Source organism: Marmota marmota, unplaced genomic scaffold, assembly GCF_001458135.2.
Source record: "Marmota marmota marmota unplaced genomic scaffold, marMar, whole genome shotgun sequence".
In the NCBI taxonomy this organism is placed as follows: Eukaryota; Metazoa; Chordata; class Mammalia; order Rodentia; family Sciuridae; genus Marmota; species Marmota marmota.
The window spans coordinates 6,882,148-6,901,026 of record NW_025999941.1 but is presented as its reverse complement, the minus strand read 5'-3'; the positions used below and the strand labels follow the sequence as shown (position 1 = coordinate 6,901,026).

Sequence of the window (18,879 nt, the reverse complement as noted above, 5' to 3'; positions counted from 1 at the left end):
TATTTTTTCCTATTTGAGAATGAATTACAGACTTCATATCCCTTTAACCCCAAAATACTTCAGTGTGTATTTTCCAAGAGCATCCTCTTACACAGTGTAATTATTATCAAAAGAAGGAAATTTAACATTGACAAAATATGTCAACTTATCCACAGTTCATTTTCAGAATATGCTGGACTGTCCCAATCATGTATTTTATAGTCATTGCCTTCCTGGACCAGAATCTGATTCAGGATCCTGCCTTGTATTTGTTGTCGTGTATTCTTCAGTCTCCTTTCATCTGGAACAGTCCCCAGGCTTTGCCCTACCACTGAGCTACATCCCTAGCTCAACTGCTGAGGCTGGCCTTGAACTTGCCATCCTCCTGCCTCAGCCTCCCAAGTCGCTGGGATTATAGGTGTGAGCCAACATTCCCAGCTGATTTTGACAATTTTGAAGAATACAGGCCAGTAATGTTGTACAACTTCCCTCAATGTGGGCTTATTAAATGTTTCTTCATGATTAGATTCAAGTGATGTATTTAAAAACAACTAGAGTGATGGGAGAATAGGTTAAGTTGTGCATTTTTCACTGGAACATGATAGAAGTGCGATGTCTTTCTTAGTACATTCCATCAGAGGATCCTATTATATCAGTTTGTCCCAGTATTGGTAACATTAGCTTTGATTATTGAATTCAAAGTTTCTCCATTGTACACTTTTTCCCCCCAGTACTGGGGATAGAACATAGGGTCTCATACACATCAGGCAAGTATGCTACCATTAAGCTACATCCCCATCATGTCTCCATTGTAAATTTCGCTATTTTTCCTTTGGTAAGTAACAAATTGAAACTATAGGGGTGGCTCATTCCCCATGAAATGCTAGTTTCAGTACTGATGGTTTTTTAACTCCATCATCCTATTTGTGAATTAGCTCTACCTTATGGCAGAGCTCTCCCTTCACCACCCTTTACTTCCCCATTTCTAGGAGTACTCCCTTACCCATGGTTTCACTTTCCCTAGTTTCAATTTCCTGTGTTGACCAAATATGAAATTGAAAATTCCAGAAATAAACACTTCATGTTTGAAGTCACACACCATTCTGGGTACTATGATGAAATCTCACACCATCTACTCTGTCCTCACTGGGATTTGACTTATCCCTTTGTCCAGGGTATCTATGCTGTATGTACTACTCCCTCATTAGTCATGTAGTAGACTGTGTATAGGAAAAGACACAGTATATATAGGGCTGGTAGTACCCATGATTTCAGGCATCCAGTGGGGATCTCAGACCATATCCCAAATGCATAAGAGAGGACTACTGTATTTCTATCACTGTGGGTTTTCATAGATTCCTATTTTATTCTGTGGTTATTACTATCATTATTCACTTTGGTGCTCAGATTGTTCCAGACTTGGCCAGGGAGAGCCCTACTAGCTGGTTTGTATGTCCTGCTTGCTCACCTATCCATCATTCTTAAAGTACTTCATTACTATTTGGTATTAAAAAATTATTGAGAGTCCTCTGGTATCTTCCCTGCCCCAGTCCTTGGAATTGGCCTTTTCTCCAAAAACCCTGGGTCTTTTTAGTGCAGAATAGCATTTAGAAACCAACATCTGGGCTCTAAATTTTGTTCTTTGCTGCTAAGAAGCCACTGTTTCTGGACCCTCTCAGTAGATGTAGGGAAAAAATACAAATGTGAATTCATTCTGAGGCTTCCATTCCAATCTAACTATATGTATCCATTTTTAAACCATTCTTTGGTGCAGTATGCTTATGAGGTGTCTTTGGGGTTCCCCTAACACAGACCCTGGAGATTCATGTATAAAGAGTTTACTTGGGAGATGATCCTCGGAAGAACCAGTGGGAGTGAGGAAGTGAGACAGGGGAAAGGAAGTGATAAAGGGTGTGGACCAAGCAGATTACAGCCATGGCCAGCCAGAGTTCAACCTGTTGGAGACCCCCTGAGAGAGTACAGACAACACCCAACCTTCTTCCCTGAGTGTGTGGAGGAAAAAGTGTCCAACCCAGGGGTAGAGGGGGCTCTCCAGGATGTCAGCTGCCTTGGATGAAAGCCCTGCAGGTAGAAGTGCATAGGAAGAGCCGGGAGCCATGGCACACACCTATAATCCCAGTGGCTCCGGAGGCTGAGACAGGAGGATCACAAGTTCAAAGCCAGCCTCAGCAAAAGCAAGGCACTAAGCAATTTAGCAAGACCTTGTCTCTAAATACAATATAAAAAAGAACTGGGGATGTGGCTCAGTGGTTGAGCATCCTTGGGTTCATTCCCTGGTACCAAAATAAATAAATAAATTTCTCACTTAGATGATTCCTATTATCAATATCTGTTACAGCACACCTAAAAGTGGGCATCACACCGGGCATAGTGGTGCACACCTGTAATCCCAGAAGCTCAAGGGCTGAGGCAAGAGGATCTCAAGTTCAAAGCCAGCCTCAGCAATGGCAAGATCCTAAGCAACTCAGTGAGACCCTGTCTCTAAATAAAATGCAAAATAGGGCTGGGAATGTGGCTCAGTGGTCAAGTGTCTCTGAGTTTAATCCGCGATAACCACCTCCCCCCACCAAAAAAAAAAAAAAAAAAAAACAAGAAGGGCATAGGAAGAGACAGGCATGGATGGGAAACCTACAGGTGACATCTGGAGAGAGACCTAGGCCATATGGGTGGGGCACTACAACAGCCTTTACATAGCACCAGATCACATAATAACAAAGCTATTCCATTTCCAATTCATTGTCCTTCCTGACTCCATCAAGGAGAAAGGCTTAAATTGGGGTTAGTTCTTGTTTACCACCCCTCTGATGTTTAACTACCTCCATCTTTGGGGGCACAAAGATGCCCGGGCCACAGCATCTAGCTGGAATTTAATTACATGGCTTAGTGCATGTTATTTACCCTAACAGTTATAGTCTACTTATGGCAAGCATCCTGGAGTTCTATCATTATAATATGAACATTTCATTAAAGAAAAATATAAGGAAAACCTACATACATTGTTTGGTAGAAAATTATTGTCTTTTCTGAGGTTCAGAGCCACAAATGAGTGAGGTTTAAGAAACACTTCATGATGGAGGCTCTCTCTTGTAATTATCACACAAAGTAATGGTGTAACTGTGCCATGCATTTTTACTGCTCATGACAAGTACAAAAAAAAAAAGCAACTCTCTGGCCCAGCTCTCCCCTGGGATGGCTGGAAAGGGACTCCTCCTTTTTCCCGTCCTTTATGGAGAGGTCTGTAACCCTCTGTCTGCCCAGTCATGGATTAAAATTGAAATTCCTATCTAAAAGGCCTAACTTTAGCCACAGGAAATGGGAGTACTTGGAAGACCCAAAGAGGTTAGCCATGCTTTGTTTGAGGATGGGCACATTATCTTTATTTAACCTTCTTCCTTCCCCCTTTCAGGAGGGAAAGAGTGGTGGCTAGATTTGGGGAGCAGGCAGGAAGTAGGCTTCCTGGATCTGTTTCCTGATTGGCTTTGTAGATTCCCCCACCTTCTTGCCACACTCTGGGCTTGCAAATTTATGTATGTGTGACTAGGACCAAGTGATGCTCACTTTTAAAAAAAATTTTTTTTTATTGGGGGGCTGGTACTAGGAATTGAACTCAGGGGCACTCGATCACTGAGCCATGTCCCCAGCCCTACTTTGTATTTTATTTAGAGATAGGGTCTCACTGAATTGCTTGGTGCCTCACTGTTGCTGAGGCTGACTTTGAACTCGAGATCCTCCTGCCTCAGCCCCCTGAGCTGCTAGGATTACAGGTGTGCACCACTATGCCCGGCGTGATGCCCACTTTTAGATGTGCTACAACAGATATTGATAATAGAAATCATCTAAATTAGAGATTTATTTATTTATTTTGGTACCAGGTATTGAACCTAGGGACACTCAACCACTGAGCCACATCCCCAGTTCTTTTTTATATTGTATTCAGAGACAGGGTCTCACTAAGTTGCTTAGGGCCTTGCTAAGTTTCTGAGGTGGCTTTGAACTCGCGATCCTCCTGCCTCAGCCTCCTGAGCCACTGGGATTACAGGTGTATGCCACTGTGCTCAGCCCAAATGAGAAATTTAAAGACCCTGCTATCTAGTATAAACATCTAGACACCCTGACCAGAGATATGGAATGCTTCCATAAAAAAAAAAAAAAAGACAGTTAAACCTAGATTGTTTTCTAAACTTCTGTTCAGATATTTTTTTTCTTCAGCTTTATTACAATGCACACAATTTGCAGAAATCTGTTTCATGAATATTTTATCAGACATTGCCAGATCATAATTGATGCTCTCTTTTTCTTGCCTGATCCTTACTTGTAAAACAGAACAATCAGTGTGAACAATTATTACCTGGGTTGTCATCTTTTTTTTTTTTTTTTTTAAGGCCCTCACACTACCTACATGACTCAGGTATTTCACATTCCCTATCTGGATCTCAGTCTCATTATCTGTAAACTGAGGGTGTTGGATCAGGTGGCCTCTAAAGTTTCCTTCTAACATTTTAGGACAACATGTGGCCAAAAAGATTGCTGGGTAGGGGAAAAAAGTGGGCAAGAATGGCAGAGGATGGGAAGCACTTTTAGAAATAGNAGGAAGGAAGGAAGGAAGGGAGGGAGGGAGGGAGGGAGGGAGGGAGGGAGGAAGGAGAGAGAAAAAGGGAAAAAAGAAAAGCAATGCATGAAGACAGCAAATGAGTGTTTTATTCAAAAGGGCTCTGGTACCATGGTGGAGGGCATCTTTTCACAGAGCAAGAAGAAGAGCATCCCCCACAGAGCTGCACCTCTCTTTCCCACACTCTTTTTTGTCTGACACACAAAGATGCTTCAGGTCAGACTGGCTATATAATTTGCAAGACCAAGAGCAAACTGAAAACACGAGGACCTCAGTTCAAAAATTACTGTTTTACAAGATAATTACAGCAGTGCACTAAGCCAAGCACACAGCACTCCTGAATGTAGGACCCAGTGTGGCTGTGTGCAGGTTGCAGGCTGGGGAAGAGGCCCTAGCTACAGGCCTGCAGGGAGGGCCCACCTAGGCAGGCGTGTGAGCGGCCCAGAGAAGCTGGCTTACATCAGCCCAGTCGGCAACAGAACAAGGCCTTCATTAAGGACCCCAAGCAGCCCCAAATCACAGCACACACTACCAAGAACAATGACTAGAGAGAGAGACAGAGAAAGACAAATAGAAACACACAGAGGGAGAGGGAGAAAGGAAAAGAGAGGAAGAGAGAAACATAAGTTTCCTCAAGGCAAAGACTTTTCCTGAATTGCCTACAATTTAGAGTTTCTATTTTATGCTCCAAGGTGGCAAACAAAGGTGGGTATCAGTAGGGAAAGGGTTCAAGTGAGATGCCACGCTACAGCCTCAGTTTTGTAAGAGTGACATCAGGTGATGATAGGAAGTGGTAAGGATCTAGGGCCTCTGAGTCAAGGCTGAGGGGAAAACCCCCAGATGAGGGAGTAAGAAGCAGCTTCCAGTCAAGCTGCAGGTATGTGCGGCGTTCTGCTTGCCATTCCACCTTTAGGGAGGTACTCTGAGCTACATCTTGTCCTCTGTGAGCACCTGAAGACAGGTCCAAGATGTTTACAACAGTCAAGAACTGGAAATTAAAGAAATGTCCATTAGAAGGAAAACAATGTACAGGACATGCACCAACATTCCTGTCAAGTCAAAACCAATCCATCAACCAAACTGCCTCTTTCCCGCACATCTGTCCAGGCCATGTGTTTGCAGTTGGATACACATCAGCTCCAGCCCAGCTCCCCCATGCAATTCACTGGGCTAGCCGTCTTTTCTTGTGATCCAACAAGAATTCAAGCACATGGCACAATTCTTACTTCTAGACCAGCAGTTCTTGATAGTTCTTGCCTATCAAGACCATTTCAGATTTTTAAAATTTTTGAGCGGGGGCAATGAGCTTTTGTTTATATGGGTTATGTAGATGGATATCAACAACATTTGAAAACAATTTAAAATACTATTTTAAAAACAAATTATATTTAAAAATATATTTAAATCATATTGTAAAAATAAATACATTACTTATTAATTTAATTACTTTAAGTAAAAATTAACTGTATTTTCCAAAATATGCATGCATAGGATTGTCAGTCTCATGCTGCAACAAATGTCCTTTTATGTAAACCATCTACCTGTACAAGGGACTGTGGAATTAACATTCAGGAATGGAACTGCTGGGTTCATTGATAAGTATTGCCAGATTTTCCTCCATAAAGCTTTGTCTCCTTTCTGCTCCCAGAGACCATGCATGAAAGGGTCTATTGCCCTCACCAATGTTCTAACTTTAAAATCTCTGCCAATGTGGTAGGTGAGAAATTATATGTGTCAAGTTTCAATCAATATTTCTCTAAGAAGATCCAATCTCTATAATTGGGTTGTCCAAGATGGTACCACTAGATACATGTGTCTGTTCAAATTTACATTTTAAATTAATTAAAAATATGTAAAATTAAAAACTCAGCTCCTCAGTTGTGCTAGCCACATTTCAAGTGCTCACTGGCCACCTGTGTAGGTTTATGGTCTCTGAGACAGAGTAGGTATAAAACATTCCATCAAAGCTAGGCGCCTGTGGCCTATGCCTGTAATCCCAGCAACTCAGGAGGCCTCAGCAGGATGACAAGTTCAAGGCCAGCCTCAGAAACTTATCGAGAGAATGTTTCAAAATCAAAATGAAAAGGGCTAAGGCTGTAGCTCAGTGGTAAAGTGCCCCTGGGTTCAATCTACAGCACCAAACAAGGAAATAAAAATAAAATAAAATAAAACATTCCATCATCGTGGAAAGCTCTCATGGGAGGGGCCGCTCCAGACCTGCCCTGTGGGGTAGCTACATGTGGTTTAGGGTCACTTGAAATGCACCTAGTCCTCACTGAGATGTGTTCTCAGTAAACGATGCACACTGGATCTGGAAGACTTAGTATGGAAAAAGAAAAAATGTAAAATATCTACTTAATAATTTCCATACCAATTACATGATGGAATGCTCATATTCAGGTACAGTGACCTAAATATATTAAAATTAATTTTTCCTGTTTTTCTCACTTCTTTTAATGTGCCTACTAGGGGATTTAAAATAGACATGTAGGTTGCATTCTGGGTCCACTAAACAATGCTGTTCTAGAGGGCACAGTGCTCTGCTGAGACCTAGATTTTAGCATTTTTCTTTTTAACAAGTAAATAACTACAGTTAATATTGCTATAAAGAAAAATAAATAGACTCATCAAAAAAAAAAAAAAAAAGAGAGAGAGAGAAAGAAAGAAAGACATCTCTTTCCTCCTCGCCCTTCCCTGTTCCATGACGACAGGCTGGGCAACAAAGGAGAAAGGGCTACAGGGATCCTGCTGACAAAGGACTAGCCCTGAAACGAACTAGTACACTCCCCACCTGGGCGGCCACAGGCAGGAAGCAGTGGCATCGCTGACCGAGCAGGGATTGATTTCCTGGTGGCTGTTAAAACAATGCACCAGAGAACAAAGTGCCTTCGAACTAAGAATAGACTAATGTCTCCAAATAAGATTTCCAGGACCCTGCAGGAATAAATTGCTTCCCTGCTCTGTCCCTACTCCACCTTCTACCCTTTGACCTGGCCTAGGCACAAATGTCCCCATCTCAGCAGGGTCTATACATAGCTCTAAATGAGCATGGAGAGGCACCTTGGAAAGGAGAGATCCAGAGAAAGATCCCTAAGGAGCTCACCCCACAATGGTTCTATAAGTTGAGATATGAAACAGATGTTCCTGCCATCCATATCTTTGGTTTCAGACATGAGAGAGAAGAAAACTTCTCACACAACCCAGAAAACTCATCGGAATAGGCTCTGTATTCTGAAAAGGCACTGAGTATCTAATTGTATGTGAGCATAAGTTATCTGCTTTGGGGGAAAACATTAATTTTATTGTTATTATTAGCTGTGAGCCTTTGGGTAACTGAACTAACCTCTCTGGGTCTCAGTTTCATAATCTTATCAACTAGAGAAGTTGGATAATACGAGTTTTCCTATCTCATCAAGGGTGAAAGTTCTGTGACCCTAAGCACATGTAAACAAGATAGCACCCATACCTTCATCTTTGTGGTCTCGCCCTTTTAGAAACACTCATTGGGCAGTTCACATGAGTCAGACTCTGAACCTGGCAGCAGCACCCAAACACACAAAAAAATCCCTTCCACTGGATTGATTTCTTAAGGGAGAGAGAGAAAGAGAGGGGAAAGGAAATGGAGTGAATAATTAGAGCAGAGCAGAGCCATTCACCTGGTGCTGTCATCCTGCAAGGAAATATTCACAACTGTTTGCAATTTTCTGAAAAGAATACTCAAAGATGCATGTACCCTCAAGGAGGCAGAGAGCTGGTGGTTTAGAGAAACTGGGATAGGCCAAGTACCTTGCTAATGTTTCAGTATGCATAGAAGCCTGAAGAGTTAGCAACGAAGAGAGTCCATAATATGCACATGAGAACAAATACTCAACGAACATGACCCTGAGCACCACTGGTGCAAAGCCCACCTCTCACCCACGGCAGTGATGAGCTGTGCAGGTGATTATTCCCTGCCTCTGGGCCTCCACCCACTTGCCCCTTCCATACATAGGAGATGACAAGCATTTAATTGGCCAGGACAAGATCACATCTGTCTGGCCTTGTACCACAATATCTGCCCAACAGGGTCTTAAGAGGATCAAATGAGACAACCCATGTAAGATACTCATCAATAGCCAAGCACTAAAAAGTCATAGAGGACAGTCATTTATCATGTGTTTATTGAGGACCTAATATGTGTCAGGCCTTGGGTTAAACTTTCTCATCACTTCATCATTTATTGCTCCTATATTTATCCCCCAAACATGGCATAATGTTACACATAGTAGATACTCAATTAGTGCAGGTTAAGAGATGCTCTCTGTGGTAGAGCAGTTTAGTCCTTAGAAAACATGGATGCCCTCCCCTTCCCTCCATGGCTTGATCCTGTGAATTCCTCTGGCCAAGAGAATATAAGCGGAGGAAACAAGGTTCCAATTCTGAGAATACCTTAAAAGACATTGTGTGTTGCTGCTTGCTCCTCTGGAGCTTCTAATCTCCACTAGAGAACAATACACATGTGAACCCATGGGGGACCAACCACCCTAGCCAATCTGTGCTCCTGTGAGCAGAAGAATAAATGCTTGCTTATTACTATTTGCCACTGAATTTGGGAGTGGCTGTTACTCAGCAAAAGCTGACTGAAACAGTCCCCTTTACCCATATCTAGAGATTCATTTCTCAGTTCTCACTAAAGTGACATTTCAGAAATCAGGTCATTTTGTGCTTTTCTTTTCATTTCTTCTCCAGGCTGTTAATGGCCCATGCAAAAAAGATTAAAAAGGTGGCGGGGGGGGTGGATTTGGAGGGGGGCATCTAGACATTTGTCACAGAATCAGGTGCAAAGCTTATTTTCAGGCAGGGCCTAATAAATGAAAGGACAGGGTCACTGTTCATTACAGTGGGGTAAGCATGGTCAAAATGACAAGAAGGCTACAACCTGGACCTCAGATGTTCAGAGTCATTGATTCTACAGACCCCAAAGTGTAGGAAGGACTCATCTCAGACCATATGTGGTAGACCTATATACATATATTATAATGCATTTGAGGAAACCCATCCAACCTGAAATTCCAGGACTATGACTACCTAGGATGAACCTAATGTCTAAAAACAAACAAACAAAAATAAAAATAAACTATACAATTTAAGGAAAAATGGTTAGTGAAAAGTAATGGTACACATGGTATGTGGATACGGAAAACATGATCCATTTCAGGTCTCTTTTTCCTACAAATCACAATCACAACCATAATAAGTATTTTGTAGCACCAACGAGCTGCACCATTTGAAGGACTTCACAGACGCTCTTTCACAAACAGAGCCCACGAGGCAGGAACTATTACCATCCCATTCTGCAGGTGAGATAGCTAAGACCCAGAGAGGTAAGAAACCTACATCAAGTCACAGAGAAAGGGACAGTAAGGATTTGAAATCAGGTTGGCAATCTCAGCATCGAGTTCAGCGATGTCTCTACTGCACCTAGATGGAGAACCTAGCACCAGGAAAACCAGCATTGCCCATAACTGACTGCAGAATCCGAAACTTGGACCCCAAGCTCCCAACCCCTGGTCCCGTGCTCTTGGTCCTGCTCCATAAGGAGCACTGTGGAGAGAACCTCTGGAGTTTATGGCAGGACCAGGTGGGGTCTTGCGGAAGCAAGGGAGAGAGGAGGTAAGCGTCACAGGAAGACCTGGCAGGCACGAGGAGGGGAAAGGAAACACACAGAGAAGCTGGGTATGGATGAAGTTATGCAGAACAAAAAGGTTGCCAGAGCCCGGTGGCACCCAGGGGCTGCTTTTGGAGCTCTTTCTGAGAGAACTGCCCACCCAGCCAGCACTGGGAATGGTATAGTCACACTGTCTATATTTAGTTCCTAAAGCCACCCATTGTTTCTGTCCAGGTCAACTGTCGGGCCGCCACCCTGACCTTGTCCCTTGAGTCATACTTGAATGAGTGTTCTATCAAGAGGGACCTTTTCAGGATCTGCTTTGAATCAGCTTCCCCTTCCATAGCCTCCACTTCATTCCCGCGCAAGCTTTAAAAACATGGCTGGGAAAGGGGCCTGAAAATGAAGTGGTAACCTGCCGTGAAATATGCTGCTTTTTTCCCTCCACAAAAATCAAACCAGGTCCACATTTATCTCAGGACATAAGTACCTGGCGCCTCACCATTGCTAAGCCCTTACACACTAAGGAGTTATAGTCGCCGACAGGTCCTGGAGTCAATACAAGGTGGGACATGGATCGCATTTGCTGAGTGCCAACCCTGCTAAGCACTATCATGAGTGACTTCAGTTAATCCTCAGGACAGCACAGCAAGGTGGGCACTGTTTAACCATCCCCACTGTAAAGAGGAGAAAATAGATTCAGAGAGGTTCAATGACACTCCTTGGATTGCACGGCCAGAAAAAGGTGGGTCTGGGACTCACCTGTTGGGTTGTAAAGGCCATCTCTTCCCCACCACAACATCCCTCCCAGTTCTCCATAGGTACAGATCTACTTGGCCAGATCTAACATGGATTTATTATATCTTTAAAAGATGCCCCACACCTTGCTTCCCTCTTCTCCCTCCCATACTCAGGCTCAATTCCCTAGAACCTTCCTCTGGAGATTCTCACAGATAAGGAATCAAAACTCACTTGATAATATTTTCAAGAACAGCAGCTTGTTACATCTGGAGTACCAGTCAACATCCTTGGGAAATGAGTGCTTTAAAACACTCATTAATCATTTGACTTTGAAACAAGGCAGCTAAGAAAAGTAGTTTTTATTTTTTATGCAAGGGAGGTGCATGCCACAGACTCATATCAGAGCTAAAATGACTTTAGAGGTCTCACCATTAGACAGGTTGGGAAACTGAGTCCAGAGGAGGAGATGACATGTCATAGGTACCTCTTACTTAAGCACTAACTAGACCACACCAAGTATTCACCGAAATGGGATGACTTGACAAAGGACTAGAAAGTAGAGTGTCCCTGTAGATGCTAAACATGGTAGTCCTTGAAAGAGCCCTAGCATCCAAATCATCATGTAGCACCCCACGGCTAAGGGTGTCATTTCTGGACCCATTCTGCCCAGGTTTAAAATCTGACTCACTAACCAGCCAGGTCTCCCTGGGCAAATTCTCTTCTCTGAACCTTAGTTTCACTATCTTCAAAATGGGAATTATAATAATGGCCAATCTCTCTAGTATTGTCAGAATTTCATAAGCTAATATGAGTAAAGAACTTAGTAGTGTGAATAGCATCTAATAAATGCCAGCTATTGTTGAATTATATTGTTACTAACCACTGCATTAACCTTCATTAACATGTAGCAAATAATTTAAACTGTTGTTAATTTTCATATCTCAAAAGCTCAAAAATTATCCTTCATCAAGTGAGCAAACAGTTGGGTGAGTGAGATGGGAACAGTGAAAACCAGGTCACACGAGAGGATGAATGTATGTCTATATAGCATCAGTTGAATAAAAAGGAAGCCCCCAAATAGGAAAATACACTTGTATGTCATATATCTGATAAGGGTTAAATATCCAGAATATATAGAGAACTCCTAAAACTCCACAACAAAAGACAAACAGCCTGATTCAAAAATGGGCAAAGGACTTGCACAGACATTTTGCTAAAGAAAACATATATGTGGCCAATAATGCTTATGAAAAGATGCTAAACATCACTAATCGTTAGAGAAATGCAAATTAAAACTATAATATGACTCTTCATACCCATTAGAGGGCTAAAAAAAAAAAAGAACAACTCAGAAAAGAACAAGTGTGAGTTGACAAGGATGTAAAAAAAAAAAAAAAAAACTGGAACCCTGGTTGGTGCACACAGGTGGGGATGTCAAATAGTAAAGTTGTGGAAAAGAGTAGGGTCCTCAAAAATTAAAAATTATGATCCTGAAATTTCACTTTGGGGTATAGCACCCTAAAATTCAAAGCAAGGTCTCAAAAGAGATATTTTTATACCCATCTTCACAGCAAGATTATTGACAATTGCCCAAAGATGAAAGCCACCCATGGGGTCCATTGAGCATGAAATGGCTAAGGAAAATGTGCTATATATAGAAACTGGAATACTACTCAGCCCCCCAAAATAAGGAAATACTCATGTATGCTATATCATGGATGAACCTTGAGGACACTCTGAAAAGTGAAATAAAGACAGTAACAAAAGACAAATACTGTTTGACTCAATTTGTATGAGATACTTAGAGTAGTCAAAATCATAGAGACAGAAAATAGAATGGTGGTTGTCATGAGCTGGGGAAAGGGAGAAACTGAAAGTTACTGTTTAATGGATACAGTTTCCAGTTTTATAGAAAGAAAAAAGTTATGGATAAAGGGTAGTAATAGTTGCAGACTATTATGAATGTATTTATAACATTGAACTGGATACATAAAAATGGTCAAGATGACAAATTTAATGATATATGACTTTGAACACAATAAAAAGAACTAAAAAAAAAAGTATATCCATAATGGTCATGTACAAGAGTTAGAACCTGGATTACAAAAATCAGTCTCAGAAACATCATTCTGATGAGAGGAATAGAAAAAGCAAGAGGCATGGCCTTTAGAAAGTAGGTTTTTGAGCTAGTGTCATGGCGCACACCTATAATCCCAGCAATTTAGGAGGCTGAAGCAGGAGGATAACAGAGTTGAAGCCAGCCTTAACAACTTATCGAGACCTCAAATTTAAAAAAAAAAAAAAATTAAAAAGGGTGGCGATGTAGCACTTCTGGGTTAATCTCTAATACCACAAACTTGCAAAAGTAGTTTGGCTTACTCAAAACTTCAACAAACCTACCTCCAAATAAACAAATTCAGTAAATAAAAGGGACAAAGAATATAAGCTTCAAGACTCAACCATTCAACCCATAAAAACAAAACATCTGTAGCATTAACCCAAACCAAGCACCAGCACTCTGAGTGAGAGGTCTGAGTGTCCACTGATTTACCACGTGACTTCATCTTCCCAACCATAAACACATTCTAAACACAGAATCACTCTAGGGAAACCTACAAAAATTGGCCCAAGCAGAATAAACTTTTAAAACTGAGTCCAGCCATCTCCCAACCCAAAGAAGAAAAGATAATCCTAGAAATCCACTTTGTGAATAAACAACAAGAGCATCAAAGACAGAAGGCAGTTTTTCTCTCTTTTCCTTCCCATTAATTAAAATGGTTTATTCACTGGACTCAAAGGTACATGCCTGTAATCCCAGCAGCTCAGGAGGCTGAGGCAAGAAGATCACAAGTTCAAGACCAGCCTCAGCAACTTAGTGAGCCCTTGTCTCTCAAATTTTAAAAAAATAAAATAAAAAGGTCTGAGGATACAGATCAGTGTAAAGTGCCCTGGGTTCAATCTCCAGAACCAAAATAAATAAATAAACAAACAAATAAATAAATAAAAACAGATCATTTGTTAAAAAAAATTTTTTTTTCTAAATGCTAGCATCATACAGCAAGGAGTGAACAGCTCTAGCTTTCCCCTTGCTGTCCTCCAATCACAGATGTTAGAGGAGGCACTAACAGGACGCACGCCACTTTGCTCACCATCGCAACCACGTACAACACTCTGAGGTCTTAAACACCACCACGCAGCTCCTAGTTCATAATGAAGGGAGGCAGGACTCTGGCTCCATCACCCAGGTATTTTAATAGCAGCTCATTGCTCAGTTCCTTGGGAGGTGAGAAGACCTCTAAGCCCACCCACACCTCCAATCCTAGTTCCTTGTAGAGAGTTGGCTTGGAGTCAGGAGCCATCCATCCCTGGCTCAGCAGCAGCAGGGAGCTTACCTGCGCCCGGACAAAGAAGCAGCACCACACCATAGGGGGCTCTGACCTCATCCACCCGGACTCCCCGGGCCCCTAACTGCGGCAGACCCTTGCAGACTGGATTCTCTGAGTGAGGCTGAGCATGGTTTCCCTGAAGGAACTCCTCCCCACCACTGGGGCTGTATGACAGGAAGTGACAGGGGCCATCAGTTACAAGTGTCAGAAGCTGAGAGCCACACCAGCCCAGGGCTCCCCACCTCTGGCAGTTTCCTCAGCGGCTGCAGCTGCTCTTTCAGAGCACTCTGCCTTTTGGCACACAAAAGTACACCAGAAATTCAGTTTCTGGCTGACAGTGCCCTGCCTATTAGAAGCAAACAGTGCTCACTAGGTTCCCACCTAAAGCCGTGCTGGGTGTCCCTGCAGCTCTAAGGTTGTGCTGCCTCATGTCTGGACCTTTACAGACCCAAATGTTAGGATGAAATGACAAGAAAGCATTATTAGGAAAGGGGTGCAGGAAGGAGAGTTTTGGGTATTCAAAGAGGAAATCAATGGTCCCCTTGAACTTCACCCAGAATCAGCAGTCTTGCCCAGGACACAGAGCACATACTGAGTGCCCAATTTAAAAGCAACTACACACCCATCCGTTTCTTTCTTGTTACTTACACAAATCTGGCATCTTCCCTTCAGAGCTCTTTCAAAATAGCTGCTTCTGGAAACCTCCCTTTCGGCTTTTGTCAAGGATAACAAGAGGCTTTCCTGCTCTCCTCAGAGTTATGATAGGAGTAACTCCAGGCAGACATTTCTCATTTTGTGGACTAAGACTTTCACCAAAATGAACAGCTTGCACCAGTCCTGCTTTTTACAACCCAAACTCAGCTTGGGCAAGGTAGATGGTCTCACTGAGACCTATGAGGCTTCAGGGGGTAAAACTCTGTGGATATAACTGTCCCCACAGTACCAGTACCTCCCCCTCCCTGTACAGTGGCAATGGGTCTCAAGCCCAAGGAGACCTAAACCCCCAGTGAGTTTTCATTTATTCTTTTTTTTTTAAAGTCCTCCAATGGAGTAAAATTTGATTTGCAACATTCTTCCTAATTGGAAGGTTCAGCTGCAAAGATTTAGCTCAGGGTTGCATGAGGCCTTCTCACAAATGCCACAGATCTAGAAGAGGCTTCATTTTTTCTCTCTCTGGGTCATGGGATACAGCAAGGTGAAGAGATTCATGTAGATAACAAAAGAAGACTCAATTCAAGGATTGACTTTGGAGCTTATAAAGAAGCTGGCCCATCCCATTCCTGTTGCCAGGGATTTGCAAAAACTACTGAGAGAGCCAAGAAATAAATAAGTCTGGTGAATTCATTTTTAATGGGTACAAAGTCTGAGAAGTCTTCTCAAAGCAGGAGATGCAGGAGCAGGTCTGGGGCCAGCATGCTCAAGGCAGAACAGTCAAAGGCCACCTGGGGGAGGTGCAGAACTCACAGGCACTTCAAAAGAAATGCAAATACTTAGATCTGGAGGCTGCACTGGCAGAGTAGGGTCCTACTTCCAGGAGTGTGAGGGGTCACACCTGTTTGAAGAAAGAAGGAAGTGAAATCACTATTAAAAGAGCTCTCACCTTTTAGGCAAGCATCTGGGTCCCTAGGGCTGGCACCAGGAAGTCCTCAAATTCCTATAGTAGTGCCTACCAAAAGATGGATTTCAGATCATTCTTGGGATTCCCTACTTCCCACAGCCTGCCACCCCACAAAGCAAGTGAGGTTGAGTAGTGGCTGGAGGGGGCAAGGGCTTCTTGTTTCAACCTCCCACACAACTTCCCAGATTTGTCCAAGCCAGTCAATAATCTGAGATTAGCTAGCTTTGGGGACAACTCAGCTAATGAAGAATAACAGTGTTCTGGGGATCCCTGGAAGGTTCTCTAAGCCCAGCCCCTTCCCTCCTGGAGGATCTGCAAACAAGCCACTTCAAAGGGCCAGCCTCACCTCTGTGAGCATCCAAGGGAAATGAGATGACCAGAGCACACTACAGTTTGAATTTTTTCAGTGGAGGGAGAGTATATTCACCTTAACTAATCCTAGAATGAGTCAATCTAACTTCCGGCTGTTGACTATGAATGGGAAAGAAGAACTGAAACCGTGGGTTGTAGCACTTCATGGAAGAGGTGAGACTTAGTGGGCTCCAGGGCAGGTAGCAGTAGAGAAGAAAGGAGGGAGGGAGACAGGAAGGGAGAAAGTGCCAGAAGACACCCTGCCAAGGGAGAGGGGCAAAGCTTGCAAACGGGAAGAAAGACCAGGGCACAGCCATTTCCTCTGCAGCAGCTCTCACTCTGACCAGAACTAAAAACTCCGGTTATGAAACTGGTCCATCAACATGGCATCTCAAGAAGAAAATTTCAGTAATAAGAAGCTCCTGACCTGCAGAGTTCAAATCTATCTTGGGTTGCAGAATGGCAGCTCAAAAGGAACAGAAATTTTCTCTATGGCATCTAAGATACTAACAAGTATTAAAATGTGTTTTTTCTACTGGTTTTTAAACTTTAAAAGTAACAGTGTCGGGCTAGGATTGTAGCTCAGTGGTATAAGTGCTTGCCTAGCAAGTGTGAGGCACTGGGTTCAATCCTCAGCACCACATAAGAATAAATAAAATAAAGGTATTGTGTCCATCTACAATTAAAAAACACTTTTTAAAAAAAGTAACAGTGTCATCTAATACAGTCAAGCCATAGGGAAGAATATACAGTAAAATGTGAGTCTTCCTAAAGGCACTTTGCCAGAGACACTGGGGTTAAAGCCAGCTACAGGTAGGAGGGCATAAACCCAAATGGGGAAGGGGTGGGGGATGGGAATGATAAAGTACCTGAAAGCAAAGGCCCAAGGACACTGGGGCACCACTGAGAATGTTTGCCTAAGCGCAGTTTCAGTTCGTTTTGGCCCAAAGGGGCAATTGGCCCAGGGTGACCAGACATTCCAGCTTTCACAAGAGAAATCCCAGCTTATAATAAAATCTTCCAATTTTCACAACTATTCATCATTGTAAAAAATCCTATAAAGGCCACACATCACGGTGCTAGCTAGATTTGTCCCAAGGGCTACCAGTTTGCAACCTATGGTGGCAATTCTTCCAGGAACTTCCTTCTGTCTAAACACACTGGTTTCTAATTTGTTAGTTGGTTGGTTTTGTTTTGTTTCCTAAAAATGGGATGACAACATTGTTTAACCACTTGTACTCACATAAGAGCTGGGGCATTTTTCATGTCATACAGAGTTTCAACCTCTCGCTGCAGGGTACACCATGGCATGGAAGAATGAGCCTTCACTCATTTAGCCCCTGCTCCCTAGATGCCCTGCAAACATGGCAAATGCATGAAATGATTCTCAGCTGTTCATTTCTTTCACCTTTGCTAATGTTGAGAACTTTACTCATGGTGAAACTGCACCTGAGCCAGGTGCAGTGGTCCACACCTGTAATCCCAGTAATGTGGGAGGCTAAAGCAAGAAGATCTGAGTACAAAGCCAGCCTCATCAATTTAGCAAGGCCCTAACCAACTTAGGGAGACTCTGTCTCAAAATAAAATATAAAAAAGGGGGACTGGGGATATAGCTCAGTTGGTAGAGTGCGTGCCTTGCATTCACAAGGCCCTGAGTTCAACTCCCAGCACCACACAAAAAACAAAAACAAAAAAAAAACAAGCCGTGTGTGTGTGTGTGTGTGTGTGTGTGTGTGTAGGCTGGGGATGTGGCTCAGTGGTTAAGTGTCCCTGGGTTCAATCCCCAGTACCAAAAGAAAAGAAAGACAGAATCTGCACCTGTGAGCAGTTAATAAAGCGTCATACAGCCACAGTGACTTTATGTGACTGAAGATTTCTGATATTTTAACATGAGCCCTTATCATATATTTTTTTGTTTGATCTTCACAACTGTCCCAAGGTAAACTTTATTATCTCTACTTTGCAGATTTTTAAAAACAGAGACTCGAAAAGGTAACATGAGCCTACCTAATGCACAGGCCTAGTAATGGGGAGGTCAGTCAGGAGGGTTGACTTCAGAGCTCCTGCTTCCTACAAGCCTCCAGCCCCAACCCCCAATAGCCAGCCAGAAACCTGTTTTAGAATATTCCAGAATCTGAAAAATTGGACCAGAACCACTAGAGAAGATAAGGGTTGCTACCAATGAGGCAATTCACTTGCCTATTGAAAAGAAAAGCTTCCTTTTAAAGCCCTAAACCACATTCATCCAAGGTCAATGCTACATACATTTAAGAGAAATCTTATATGAAAAAAAAAAAAAAAAAACAGGGTCTGGGATTGTGGCTCAGCGGTAGAGCACTTGCCTAGCACGGGCGGGACCCAGGTTCGATCCTCAGCACCATATAAAAAAATGATAATAATAAAGGCATTGTGTTGTGTCCATCTACACCTAAAAAAATAAATATTAAAAAGAGAGAGAGAGAGAGAGAGAGAGAGAGAGAGAGAGAGAAACACAGAATGGAAGCAAATTAAAAAAAAAAAAAAAGAA

At 42.6% G+C, this 18,879-nt stretch overlaps 1 protein-coding gene across 5 annotated transcripts in view; it reads right to left on the bottom strand.

The window, feature by feature from the left end:
- Positions 1-18,879, bottom strand: part of Arhgef3 (Rho guanine nucleotide exchange factor 3) — a 302,635-nt gene that overhangs the window by 153,469 nt on the left and 130,287 nt on the right. Inside the window, exon 1 of one of the 5 annotated variants that reach the window (XM_015494405.2) lies at positions 14,390-14,548. The exons of the other annotated variants lie outside the window; for them this stretch is intronic. Within the exon in view, the coding sequence (XP_015349891.1) occupies positions 14,390-14,440 (51 nt within the window). The 5' untranslated portion in view covers positions 14,441-14,548. Of the gene's footprint in view, positions 1-14,389; positions 14,549-18,879 lie in introns of those variants that run through there. 5 annotated transcript variants of the gene reach the window in all.